Consider the following 13,539-nt stretch of genomic DNA (forward strand, 5'->3'; position numbering starts at 1 on the left):
AAGAACTAGAGCGGTTCAAGAAGCTAGTTCATCATCACCTTCTCCAGACCAATAAATGCTGGCCACACCAGCATGGCCTTCATCCCATGAACAAATAAAAAGGTGGAAGGGCACAGTTTTAAGGCAACTGGCAAAAAAAAACAGATATGACTAGAAAAATCTTTTGTATTTGACAAATGTCTAGGATTTTGATTGAATGGTGGAAAGGGAATTGTATAGATACTTGAAAGAAAAGAATTGCAGTGATATAAGGAGAGTGCTGGGAAACGTGACCATGTGGTTGCTCTTTGTAACAGCTAGTATGGATTTATTTGTCTTAAAATTCTGAGTTTTTAAACTCCTTGACCATAATGAATTGCCAAGATAATCAACTTCCTGTTTTTTCTTCACCCCGGAACTGGACAACTTGCTTGTATGCTGAATATGATCATTTTTGGCCAATAAAAGATAATCTTTCAATTACACAACTGTCTTGTTTTGAATATTTGAATGTGATTAGGAATGAGTTAAAAGATTCTCATATACAGTAAGGTTTTAAAGCAAACAAAGTCATAATTCACTCTCTCTGGATGCCTTTGGTGCAATTTATAAAACGAATACACTAGATATCTGTAGGGAACATCAAGTCATGCAGGGGTTTGAAGCCTGGTTCTCAAGGAGAAGAACTGTAAGCCCTGTAAATGTATATCTCATCTTCTGTGTATTTCTCAACTTGAAGGAGGTCAAGAATATGGCTATTAGTGTTGTGATCATTACTCTCCAAAGCATAATTACCACACATTGTTTTTGAGAATCTTAGCACTCAAGAAACGGATTTCAAATACTGCGTTTTGAATCCTGTTTAATAGGATTCCCAAAGATCAAACGCTGTCCTAGAAGAATCTGATACAATTACATAACATTTTTTTAAAAGTGAAATTAAATCTATAGATTTGAAACCAAACTTAATTTTTTTTTTAAAAGAAGAGTAACTATATGCCTTAACATGAATGTTTGAAAAGATGAAACGTAATATATATCCCATTTAACAAAAATCACTCATTGAGCTAACTAAGAAAATGTTAATATTGTCAGACAAGAGAGTTGCAAGTATGACATGTAAACTCGATCTTAAGTTTAAGCATGACTACAACCAAAACAAATAATGGAGAAGCTTTCCTCATACTTAGTTTTAATTTGCTTATGTGCAACGTACCATTCAAGCACTACATTTCCAATTTATACTTTTCTTAACATTAAAGTTATTGCCTATACAAATTACTTCAAATTAATGCTTTCCAGTTGTTTTGAAATACTAGGCTACAACTATGATAGATCAAGGTGTTTTATCTTATGAACAATCTCTCCTACTTATCAAAAGCTTCAGTACCAAAACAAAAATTGCCAAAAGTGAAAACTAGGACTGCAGTTTGACAGCACAGAACATGTCAGGCAAAAGGGACTTCCTGTCCATTTTTCTTTACACAAAGCATTCGGCACTCATCACATTACCCATTTCACTTCTTGCTAAATTGAGCCAGTTTAAAATGCAGGCTAGATTTCACAACAACATGGCATCATGCAGAAGTGCATGTTGTCATAAGTTACTAATACAATAAATTGGGGCATAGATCTTTACCTCTCAGAATGAAGGTCTATATAAATTAGTGATAGAAAAAGTACTTTCCTTCCTCTATAAGGGCTGAGAGATTGGGAGATAGGGACACACGCAAAGCAAGTTCTGTCAATCAGGCATCTAGCTTCACCACTGGCATCATCCTGCCATTAAAAGCATTCCCAAAAAAGCTCTGTTCAGAGAGATTAAGTGGATCAAATATTATTGCACAAAGCCATTATGCCATAAGCATTCTTTCGAATGGCATATTTCCATTGAAAATAGGAATCACGATTGGCTTTCGATAGTAGATCTAGCACAAAATTTTTGGAGGTAGTTTGAGGTGAAGATGAAGAATTGCCAAATCTTCATGATTAGACTTTGAACTTGAGTGACTGAAAACTTGAAGTTCAGATATATTCTGACAGTAAGGTGTGGAAAGGAATAATATAGTTTTCTATGGAATGAGCTTTAAAGTATAAAGGAATAATAAAGAATGAGGTAATAGTAGGTTATACGGAATAAGAGGGACGCTGAATTAAACAATTCAGGAACGTTGATAAAAGATTATTTTCATGAACTAATTTAGAAGGAAAGTAACGCAAATAGATGAATGCAACAGGGCCTTGAGTGTATTTGCAGTAATTCATTGAAAGATGCTATCCTACTTGCAATGCTGGATTTTATCTCCATATGAAATCTTTATGAAATCCCAGCTTCAACATCTCTTTTCCAACTCAAAAGTGTGCGAATTTAGAAGCCAAGATCACCAAGTAAATAAACTGACATCCACAAAATGCACTATGAAATTGCAAGACTTCTAACCAACAGCTGTATCACAGGTCTTTGACACAGTGAAAGTCAAATAAAAATAACAAACTAATGCCTTGGCAATTATCTACTTTCTCCTCCCTAACTGCTAACTTTTTTTGGTAAAAGATCCTACAGCTCTGTGGTACCAAATTCCAGCAACTGTTCTTCATGTATCAACCTGGACGTAAAATGTTTGTTGGTTATTTGCCGAGGGTATGAAGTCTGATCCTAATTTTTTTAAACAAGGATCATTGGACGGCAATCAGGAGCTGATTTTTCCCTTGTTAGCCCAGGCACAGGGAAGTCATTTTTAGCACCTTTGTTTCACCCAGCTGAGACAAGCTAACTCTGCAAAATCGGGAAAATGATGTCTCTTAGTCATGCAGTTAAGCAACAGTGTAATAAAGTTTAAAATTAACCTTTATTTAGAAATAATCAAATTGATTTTAAATTAAAATATATTAATTTCAAATCAACAAACAAATCAGGGCTATACATCAGGCAAATATTTCTCCTACATTATTCATGGAATAAAAACAAGTAATAAAGCCACTAACCTTTAGGTTTTCCTTTGTATGCTTGGTAATAGAAAATTCCATAAATGGCAAAAAAGAAGCACAAAATGTATTGCACAATATTCTGTTTAAGATTTCCACCTGAAATTTTAACTCAGTTCTTCCCTTCCAGATACTGGAATTGCTGCTGTGCATTTTGTTTCTTTTAAATTATCAGATATTCTTGACCATGTCCTGTAAAACTGTTGAAACACGGTTGGTAGATTTCTATCCCTGAAGCAGAGGATATGCTCATTCAGACTGATAAATGCTTTCATGGAGCAGTATCTGTCCAAGATTATTTCCACAGCTCTTAGTTAAATTTCAACAGTAGTGTATTTTTGATATTGAAGACATTAATGGCAGAATTTAAAACCAGAGGTGAAGCATGGTTTGGGCACTCCATGTCAAAGAGGAACAAAGCATAATACAATAATCAAATCGTCAGAACTTTCAAGGTGTTGTACATTTTCCAAACAAGTTAAATACTCCAATTAAATATTGATGGACAAAATGCTTGGATTTTAAAATCTCATAATGCCCCTTGAAATCAGATTGTCAAACGATTTCTCAAATTCCAATGAACTGTTGAGCTGTACAGATCAGGAACGTTTAACTCTTCATCCAAGCTGAATTATTTGACATCAGTTGGAATAGCTTAAAGGATATCAATATCCAGGCTGATACATGTGAACAAAATCAGCAAGCACTGCTCCTCCTGATCACTATTCAGTAACTCCTGAAGTACGGACATCAGGTAAGGAAAAAAAAAAATGAGGCTTGACCATGATGCTCTCCATAAGTAAATGGCTTCCAGTATCATTGTCAAGGCTGCTCGGATTAGTAATAGCACAACATGATTTCTGCAACCTCAATGATGTTGCTGATTTCTAAAGGAGGAGAAGGGTGAATTTGACAAGGAAATTAAGATTGAATACAAAGAAATAATTTTTGAAAAGTATTGTTTAAAAAAACTGCAATTTGGCACAAAGGAAAATGGAGTTACTGAGGGTGGAAAGAAAATACAACCACTAACAATTCACTGACCTCAAACCTTTACAGCAATTTTAAAAGAATTTCAATTTGATTGCATTTTAGAGCTGGTAAAGTAACAAGATTATCATGTGTCATTTTAGTTCCTACATCAAGGCAGAAAGATAACTCTGCAGTTCGTTGTGAAATTAATAAAGGTGAAAATGGGATTCTGCACAAATGCTAAGTTATTTGTTGCTAATGTTCAATTAAAGATGTCCAGTAGAATAACTGCTGCATGGCCATAGCATTCCAAATAGCAGATGAGAAACTAAACTCTCCACCCCTTTTGCCAACTGGTTAGAGACTTTAAAATAAATATGAAACAAACTTAACCTGAGTGGAAATGGCTTTCAGTCCCAGATTAAAGCTCTTCACCAGCCTTAAAACAGACATAAAACAAAGAGGAAAAATATTGCCCTATTTAAAGGCATATGCCAGCTGAGAGCGAGAGAGAATGAACAAAGGTAAGAGAGAGAAAGAAAAAGAGACATACAGGGAAGCAAAGCGCTCATTATTATTAATTACACAAGGTTCCATGTACAATTATGTCTGATTTTTTGCAAAGAAATTTTGTACAACCCACTGTGTACACACTTCACACTAAGTATTACCCAAATTGTGATGTAGAATCCTTTTCCTGATCCTGACCAAGATGCGCATGAAGAAAAGGCACATTGGAAGGAGAGAAAAGTGTCGCTGTAAAACATTTAAAGATGAATTGCCCACCATGTCTGATGAGTAATCAATCTTTCATATCCAAATATAGAGTGAATCACGTACTCTTTAACTGTACAATTTAGAGACAGGAAATAAATCAAAATGATCCAGAAAACATCTAAGCTACATTGGGCCAGATCTAAACCATATTTCCCCTTAAATGCGGATGCTGTAACTCAGGAACAAAAACAGAAGTTGCTGGAAAAGCTCAGCAGGTCTGGCAGTATCTGTGAAGAAAAAAAATCAGAGTTAACATTTCAGGTCCAGTTTCAGGACCCTTCTGAGGAAGGGTCACCAGACCCGAAACGTTAACTCTGATTTTTCTTCATAGATGCTGCCAGATCTGCTGAGCTTTTCCAGCAACTTCTGTTTTTGTATATTGGTGTAAAGTTTGGCTTCACGAATAACACTACTTCCTGATTGATCTCATTTTATCATTGGATATTTTTAATTCTATTGGTGCTGTCCAATGTGGACTTTGCCATGATTTCTCCAATAAACAGAAACATTACACTGATAATCTGAGATAATAGAAACATATCTCAGGGCTCTTGTGGCACAGTGGCAGTGCCTCTACTTCTGAGCCAAGAGGTCTGGGTTCCACCTGCTCCAGGGACGTGCCATTACATATCTGAAAACGCTGATTAAAAATATCTAGGAATTGGGTTTTGCCCTGCCAACGAGTTTGGAGTCATTTGATACATACAGCAGTCTATATAGAAAAAGCATGCATATATTAGCTTTATTCCCATTATAGGTTCATCCTTGGTCACTTGACTTTGAACGTTCACAAGCTCCATTTGAATATGAAGTTCTAAGATTTGTTTCTCCTCTTGGGTTTGTGGCTGACAACAGATTGAACAATTGATTATTCCCCTCATTTAATGTGATTCACAATATTTCCATAGACAAGTCATTAATTAGCTTACCTGCTCAATAGTTACCACATTTCCAAAGGGAATCCTGCATGAAGCCTTTTCAGATGTTTCAATATCTAATATAATGCCTTGATAGCTAGTTTTAGTTGCATACACACAGAATAAAAAGTAAACATTAATTCAATTCATTGAATAAATCACGTTAGATCTACATGGAGTTGAAAAGTGTGATGATTCCGTAGTTTTCATCATCTGATTAAACCCTATAAAGTAAACACCTTTAATACACTACTAGATTTATTGACAAGGAAATCATGCTAACTCGGATATGAAATTCAGATGTAAAACTCAACTCTAAACGTTTAAAGAACTTTAAGAATTGTGATGTACAATGTGAGAGTGCTAAATGCACTACAAGTATCCCAATTGTACTTTAACCATAAAAGCTGAAGTTTTGTTTTTTAAACAACTGAAGAACAATTTTGCAAATTTATTTCATCAATGCATATGTCTTTGTCATAGCTACATGATCATACCAATTAATCTCTATTTGTGCTGATAAGTCACTTATTTTGTTCTTAATACTAATTATATTCAAGGAAAAAGACATTGATTTTGCCTTTTCACCATTTTCATCTCTTTGACCCCATCTGCTGATGATTTTCTATGTTCGCAAACTGTCTATTCCTCTCCCAATTTGGGTATCATTATTCAAATGGCTGCCTGTCTGGCATATGCTTTTGCTTTGTAAATCTACTTTCCCTCTCACAATCCCTCCCTCCCTGAGTAGTTTAAAGTCCTCTCGATGACCCTGTTATTTTACTCAATCGTAATGGAGTGAGCTTGCACAACAATTGTCAGAAGGGTATTCAACTCTGAGAGGCATCTCAGCCGAACTCAATTCTGATAATCATAGGCACAATTTCCAGTAGGGGTCACTAGATAGCAGTGAGTGGCAGAAAATAACAACAACCCAGGGCACTGAAGCCAATTACAAGTCAGATCTAAGGGAGAAAGAATGTTTTATTTAATAAAATGGCTCCTTCCAATCTTTCCTTGTTGATCGCTGATCTCAGCTTTAACTTTAAACTAGTACATAAATATTTTATTCATGGCTTAATACAAGGCTACTAGTGACAAGTTACTTTTATGCCTCAGTATATCTACTGGTCATTCAGGGCAACTCAGTGCAACTTTACTTGAATATTTTGTGAAGGCCAGCAATAAATACCGCTTCACAAGACCAAGACCAGTGAAGCTAATAACAGATCAGACACTAGGCTAAATCTTCAAATACATTGCTGTTAAAATATTCAAACTGCTCACTGCAGCAAGAAGTGAGAATGCATGAGAAGTTATTTTGTGAAAAGTGTGATTCAATTTCTGATTAGCCAACCCTGAGGTTGCCTAGGAGTCTCCGAGAATAGGTAAATGGATCTTTCACTACTGCAGTTGGAACCTGTAGATCTCTGCACTGTAAACTTCCTACCATAGCTATTCCCCTCTAAACTACCCACCCAATGACATCACCGGGTGCACTGCAGAGAAAAGTGCCACTGCAGAGAGCAAAGTACATAGAACATAGAACATAGAACATTACAGCGCAGTACAGGCCCTTCGGCCCTCGATGTTGCACCTACCTGTGAAACCAATCTGAAGCCCATCTAACCTAAACTATTCCATTATCATCCGTATGTTTATCCAATGACCATTTAAATGCCCTTAAAGTGGGCGAGTCTACTATTTTTGCAGGCAGGGCATTCCACGCCCTTACTACTCTCTGAGTAAAGAACCTACCTCTGACATCTGTCCTATATCTATCACCCCTCAATTTAAAGCTATGTCCCCTCGTGCTAGCCATCACCATCCGAGGAAAAAGGTTCCCACTGTCCACCCTATCTAATCCTCTGATCATCTTGTATGTCTCTATCAAGTCACCTCTTAACCTTCTTCTCTCTAACGAAAACAGCCTCAAAACCCTCAGCCTGTAGCTGGAATGCCAGTGACAATTAGATATTGATTAGAGAAGTTCAGTGGTTTGGAGGGTACCCAGGGATTAACGATTACTGAAGAACAGGGGTCTAAGTACAGGGCAAATGCACATTGGCAGATGGGGTTTAGGATAGTATATGTGGCCCAGCATTCTCTGAAGAACCAGTAACAGCAGCAATGTTATTGTTCAGAGATTACTGACAGACAAGCAGCAGTAAAAAGAGCGATTAAAACTTGAATTTATTATGAGTAAAATAATCAAAATTCTGTCCACTGTTAGACAATTGGGAAACAAAAATGATACAGACTGAAGATTCCCACTGTAATAACCAACGTAGACGGGAGAGGAAGGTTCTCGAATGAAAAGTTTAGACTGTAGAACAGTATTTAAACCTACTATTTGCAAATATATACGGAGTATCTGTTAAAATAGCATTGTTGGTTATACAGGGAAAATCAGACTGCTCACAACATCAATGTAATTTTTTTATAAGACCATAAGATAGAAAAGCTGAATTAGGCCATTCAGCCCATCATGTCTGCTCTGCCATTCAATCATAGCTGATGTGTTTCTCAATCCCATTCTCATGCCTTTGCCATGGAAGCTTTGATCACATTACCCATCAAGAACCTATCTGTCTCTGTTTTAAATACATTGAATTATGTGGCCTCCACAGCCTTCTGTGGCAATGAGTTCCACAGATTCACCTATCTCAGTTCTAAGGATCATTCCTTCACTTTGAGTCTGTGTCCTCAGATCCTATTCTCTCCTATGAGTGAAAACATCTTTACATCCTCTCTATCCAGGACTCCGTATTCTCTAAGTTTCAATTTTGCTGAATTACTATTTGGAATTAAAGTTCCACCCTCCTCAAGTTTATTTACTGCAAATCAATCCCCCATCATTGATATCCCCTCTATCACACTTGATGTTTCCCTTCTCCACCTACTTGCAGTCGGTCTGCTGGTTTTCAGAACACCTCATCTTACAGCTGTAGGCATAAAATCATGAGCAAATATACTCAACAATAGGATACTCAATTGTTATCAGGTAAAAGCAATATTTGCAGAACATCAGCAAATATCACAAGATGAAACCCTTAGCAGACCTAACCAATGACAAAAAAAAACTTTAAAATAATGAGACAAAATAAAAGGAAAAAAATAGCTTTACCCAAGCCATATATTAATCCTCTCGCCACCACCATTCAATGGCTTCTACAAGGTATGTATGCCTGGCAAGGATAAGATAATTTGTGACTCCAGTTGATATATTCTTCCAACATTTGCTGTCTCGTTTCACATGAAGAACAAGCATTTGGGTAAAATGATGAAGAACTGCCAGCTTCCATGGAACAGTATCATACCAGCAGCCAACGCCTTCGGGAGTAGGGGGGTGGACGAATGCAAAATCCCTGCTTGTGGCCATTATCATAATGACTTCTACTGAAAAGACAGGAGCACGTGGGGAAAAAAGATTTGATCTGAGATACCAGACTGCATGCCAGAATTAGTTAAATATCTACGTTTGTTTTTATTTGGTTATGGGAGGTGGACATTGCTGGTAAAGCCAATATTTATTGCCAATTTCCAATTGCTCTCAAAATTATGATGGCAAACCATCCTCTTGAGCCATTGCAATACATGAGGGTTGGTAAAACCCATAGTATTGTTATGGAGGGAGTTCCAAGATTATTACCCAGAAACACGAAGGAAGGGTACGGGAGAAATGCACAGCTCTGTTGCATGAATAAAGAAATTTTCTTTTTACAAATTTCTGTCATACATCATAAAAGGCAAGCTTTAACCAATGTCTCGATGTATTATTCACACCAGTTATTAAAACACATTATCTCCACTTCTTTCATGCTCACTTTTAAATATAAATTGTCAAACCTTCAGGCTAGCTGTATGTATTACTTTGAAAAAATCTTAAAGAGTGATACCAGTGGCTTTGCTTATCATCACATCACTTTTAGTCCAAAGTAATTCCTTTTCATTAACTGTTTCAAATTATTCAACATGGATTTTAAAGTGAGTGGAGGTAGATACAGGGGAGATGTCAGAGGTAGGTTCTTTACTCAGAATGGTAGGGGCGTGGAATGCATTGCCGGAAAGGGTAGTGGATTCGGCCTCATTAGGGGCATTTAAGCGGCTATTAGACTGGCATATGGATGATAGTATAACGTAGGGGTGGACATTAGATAGACCGTAGGATTAGGGTAAAAGTTCGGCACAACATCGTGGGCCGAAGGGCCTGTACTGTGCTGTACTGTTCTATGTTCTATATGGCATTCAACAAACACATTGGCGTAACAAAAAATGCAGTTGCCACAAATCTGTTTAAACAAAATGGCAATAAATGGTTTAATGTTGTATCAAAAGTGTAACTAGAATCTCAAGGTTTACTCAAATGTTTAATTTGGAGTTTCCGCTTTCAAAAAATATTCAGCGTGCTTAAAATGATACAGACAGATAGCCATTAAATCAATGCAGTTAGAACTCACGTTTTCTGTAATGCAGCACAATGTTTAACCTTTGAACAACACTGCATTTAAATTTGGGAGAAAAGGGAATATACAACAAATGGAAGGATGGGTGTGAAAAAACAGGAACCTGGGAATGCATGCCTGCAGATTCTGAAATGGTAGCAGGACAAGCTAATAAGGGTGACAAGAAAGCAGCTGGCACGCTCCACTTTGTTACACAAGGCATAGAATACAAGTGCGATGTAACAGTGGTGAAATTTAAAAGTTGACATTTCAGGCTTTTGTCTTTAGAAGATTATAATCTGAGACTGCAGTCTGTCTGACTGTAAACCCGGATAGTTTAACTGCTAGATCAATGGAACAGTCTCATTGTGTTATTGAAGGGGTGGTGCTAGATATTTCCACATAGAGGGTAAAAGAACTGTTTCTGAGCCTATACTGAGAAGACACCATGTCTTCAAAAACCCAGAAAGACGTTGTCAGAATCAGGTTGTAGTGTTGTTTGCAGAAAAAATTCCAACCTGCTATTGAACTTGTTGAGGTGGAGCGTCAACTTTATTTCTAAGATAAAAGCAGTGGTGATCAGTGCTAAGATAACAAGGTGTAGAGCTGGATGAACACAGCAGGCCAAGCAGCATCAGGGGAGCAGGAAGGCTGACGTTTCGGGCCTAGACCTTTCTTCTTTTCTGAAGAAGGGTCTAGGCCCGAAACGTCAGCGTTCCTGCTCCTCGGATGCTGCTTGGCCTGCTGTGTTCATCCAGCTCTACACCTCGTTATCTCAGATTCTCCAGCATCTGCAGTTCCTGCTATCTCGTGATCAGTGCTAATTCTACTTGGATCAAAATGAAGTCCATGTGCTCTGTAAATGGAGAAGAAGCTATTTTGAAATCATGCTTCCTTATAAACCCAAAATACCACAGAGAATCAGTGCAGATTTTGGTCTGATGTAGTTCTGGCTCAGGATTGATTCATTTTTTTAAGCTCTACCTTTCTTTTTTCCCTTATTCTTAAATTATTCAAAATGGCACCAAATTTTGGCAACAAATATAAAGTTTTCACTGTATTTTGTAGTATTCTTATTGTAAAATACACATGACAATAAAATCATTCATTCAAAAATCATTCATTCTACGGCTCATTTGGAGTTGGAGAGCAAAAGGTGATGCATATCAGCCAGAAGATAAGATGTCTAATAGAATAGACGAGTAATGTTACAAAATTGGGGTTTTTGTTGTCATTGAAAGTATAAAGTAGCAGACTTTGTTTGATAGCTAAGATTTAAATTAATATGAAAACTTATCACTTAATTAGTTGTGCTTTGCCTATCGACATTGATACAGCAAAATCCTTTTCGACTGTGAAATCACGTCATCCTTTCCACTATTGACTTAAAGTTTAAATTTGTACAATTTGAACAATATCGTATCATGGAGAAGGTAGATAGGATTTGATCAAAGACCAAACTCATGAGGAGTTAAAGCAAGGCTGGAAGATTCACCTAGGTGAAGCAGAAGTGGGAGAATCTCCAAGGAAAACTCTTAGCAGGAAAATAGTATTTGGAAAGAAAGGAACAGCGCACCAAAAGCTTTTGATTTTAAATAAACCTGTTGGACTATAACCTGGTGTCGTGGGACTTCTGACTTTGTCCACCCTAATCCAACACCGGCATCTCTACATCATGGCTACCGCACACAAAATGGCACAGAAAGGTCCAAACTACTTCCTTCAGTGTCATAAATATTTTATGATTTCTGTGTTGCAGCACATTGGCTACATCAGCTAATGAGTGAAGCAACTGACGACAGATTAATCTTCAGCGACTTAGTTATATTTTGAAATAAAAGTAATAGGTCTCCAAAATACAAAAAAAATTGAATGTCTCCTTCCTTTCCTAAAGAAAAAAGTGAGGTGATAATTTACTGTTTGCAGAAAAACTGTCAGCGTCAAAACAGTAACAATTTTCTAGCATAGAGATGGTGGTAGTGAAGAGGAGGTAAAGATCAAAGCATGTAATCCCAAAGGTCATCATAATTATTCGAATAATAACAAATGTGGTTTCCGACAATGAGACATTTAGTCTGCATTCGCTTGGAGTGAAATAACATAATATTTGTATGAAAGGTATTTGTTCATAAAACTAATTATGCCTTTTAAATGATGCACTAACCACCTGAAAACCAGACAGACAGCCCTTACCTCCCACATATACACATTATTCTTGACCTGGGATTTTTTCTTCCTTTCTCCCGAGAATGGACCATATTTTCTGCCTTTCTGAATGGACCTTGTGGCCCACACACCTGAAAGACAAAGTTTTCTGAGCTTTAAGGTCAAGACTTAACATTTAAACTTAAAGCATTTTAATTTTGACTAAAAAAAACCTCACTTTAACCTATAATTGTTCATGGAGCTTTCTATACAGCATGTTCACTACGGATATCACACAAACACCTGGTCACTTGTCAAAATTCTATGCACCATTTCCAAATGGCTTTTACTTCAGTTATGTCGATAAAAACAGTATTAAATTCAAAAGAAAGCCACAATTTCACCATTCATTCACACTGAGGTAGCAGATCTCAACCAGAACGTCAGCAGGGATATTACAAATTGGCCCCCCATGATACTGCTTGGAGGTGGTGTTTTTCTTTTTTGGGGTTTCAGGAGGGAAGGTGAGAAGGAAAAGTGAAAATAAAAAACCTGGGCCCACACTTCAAGTCACAATGCTAGTGACTAGTTGAGAGAATCACTGAAAATTTACCAAAGAAAATTGAAAGCTAAGGGGCACAACTAGGACTGCATTTTAAACAATTATATTAGCGTTAGATTGTTATATATTAAAGGGAAACTGTCATTTTATCCTCAATATTTGCACAATGAAGTGCTATCATCTAATACGGTCTGAAAGGATTCCCAACATCCAATGGAATGAGGGAGCAGGTGACAGATACATTAATTAAGGATTAATTGCATGTAAATTGCTTGTATAAATATGGGAAGCTAATAATTGGTGGGGATGAGTTTTACAGAAAGTGTGGTGAACTGCAATAAAGATCTCACTAAAAATGTATATTTGGACTTTGTTTAAATACAGTTATCTTCTAGGATAAAACAAACTGACGTGCACTATTATGAGATGTTTCTCCAGTTGTCTATTTTAATATGATGCACCTCGTGTACACAGAATACTGACTTGAACGTAGTTCTTCCCTAAGATAATACAAGACAGAAGTTCAAATAATGCATGTTAAAAACTGCAAGCTTCTCAAAAGACAAAATCTAACTTCTATAGTGCTGGCCTTTAGGTTCAAGAAACATTGGCTACACACACTCACCTAAGCGTTTCTCATCAACCGCTGATGGTTTTAAAGTCACCTCTTGAGGAAGTCCCTTCAACACACGTTGAGGCACATCAGCTAACATCTCAATTTCAGGTGCAGATACTGGATCGCTCTGCATATTAAGGA

The 13,539-nt window shown here is 36.9% G+C and overlaps 1 protein-coding gene across 8 annotated transcripts in view; it reads right to left on the reverse strand.

Moving 5' to 3' along the window:
* prdm2a (PR domain containing 2, with ZNF domain a) overlaps positions 1-13,539 on the reverse strand; it is a 144,859-nt gene that overhangs the window by 71,440 nt on the left and 59,880 nt on the right. For 6 of the 8 annotated variants that reach the window (XM_048615029.1, XM_048615032.1, XM_048615026.1 and 3 more), the window contains 2 exons: positions 13,408-13,525; positions 12,269-12,372 (listed from right to left, as the gene is read on the reverse strand). The exons of the other annotated variants lie outside the window; for them this stretch is intronic. In XM_048615029.1, coding sequence (XP_048470986.1) covers positions 12,269-12,372; positions 13,408-13,525 — 222 coding nt within the window. The remainder of the gene's footprint in view (positions 1-12,268; positions 12,373-13,407; positions 13,526-13,539) is intronic. 8 annotated transcript variants of the gene reach the window in all.

The sequence above is a fragment of the Rhincodon typus genome, chromosome 31 (genome assembly GCF_021869965.1).
Source record: "Rhincodon typus isolate 14 chromosome 31, sRhiTyp1.1, whole genome shotgun sequence".
In the NCBI taxonomy this organism is placed as follows: Eukaryota; Metazoa; Chordata; class Chondrichthyes; order Orectolobiformes; family Rhincodontidae; genus Rhincodon; species Rhincodon typus.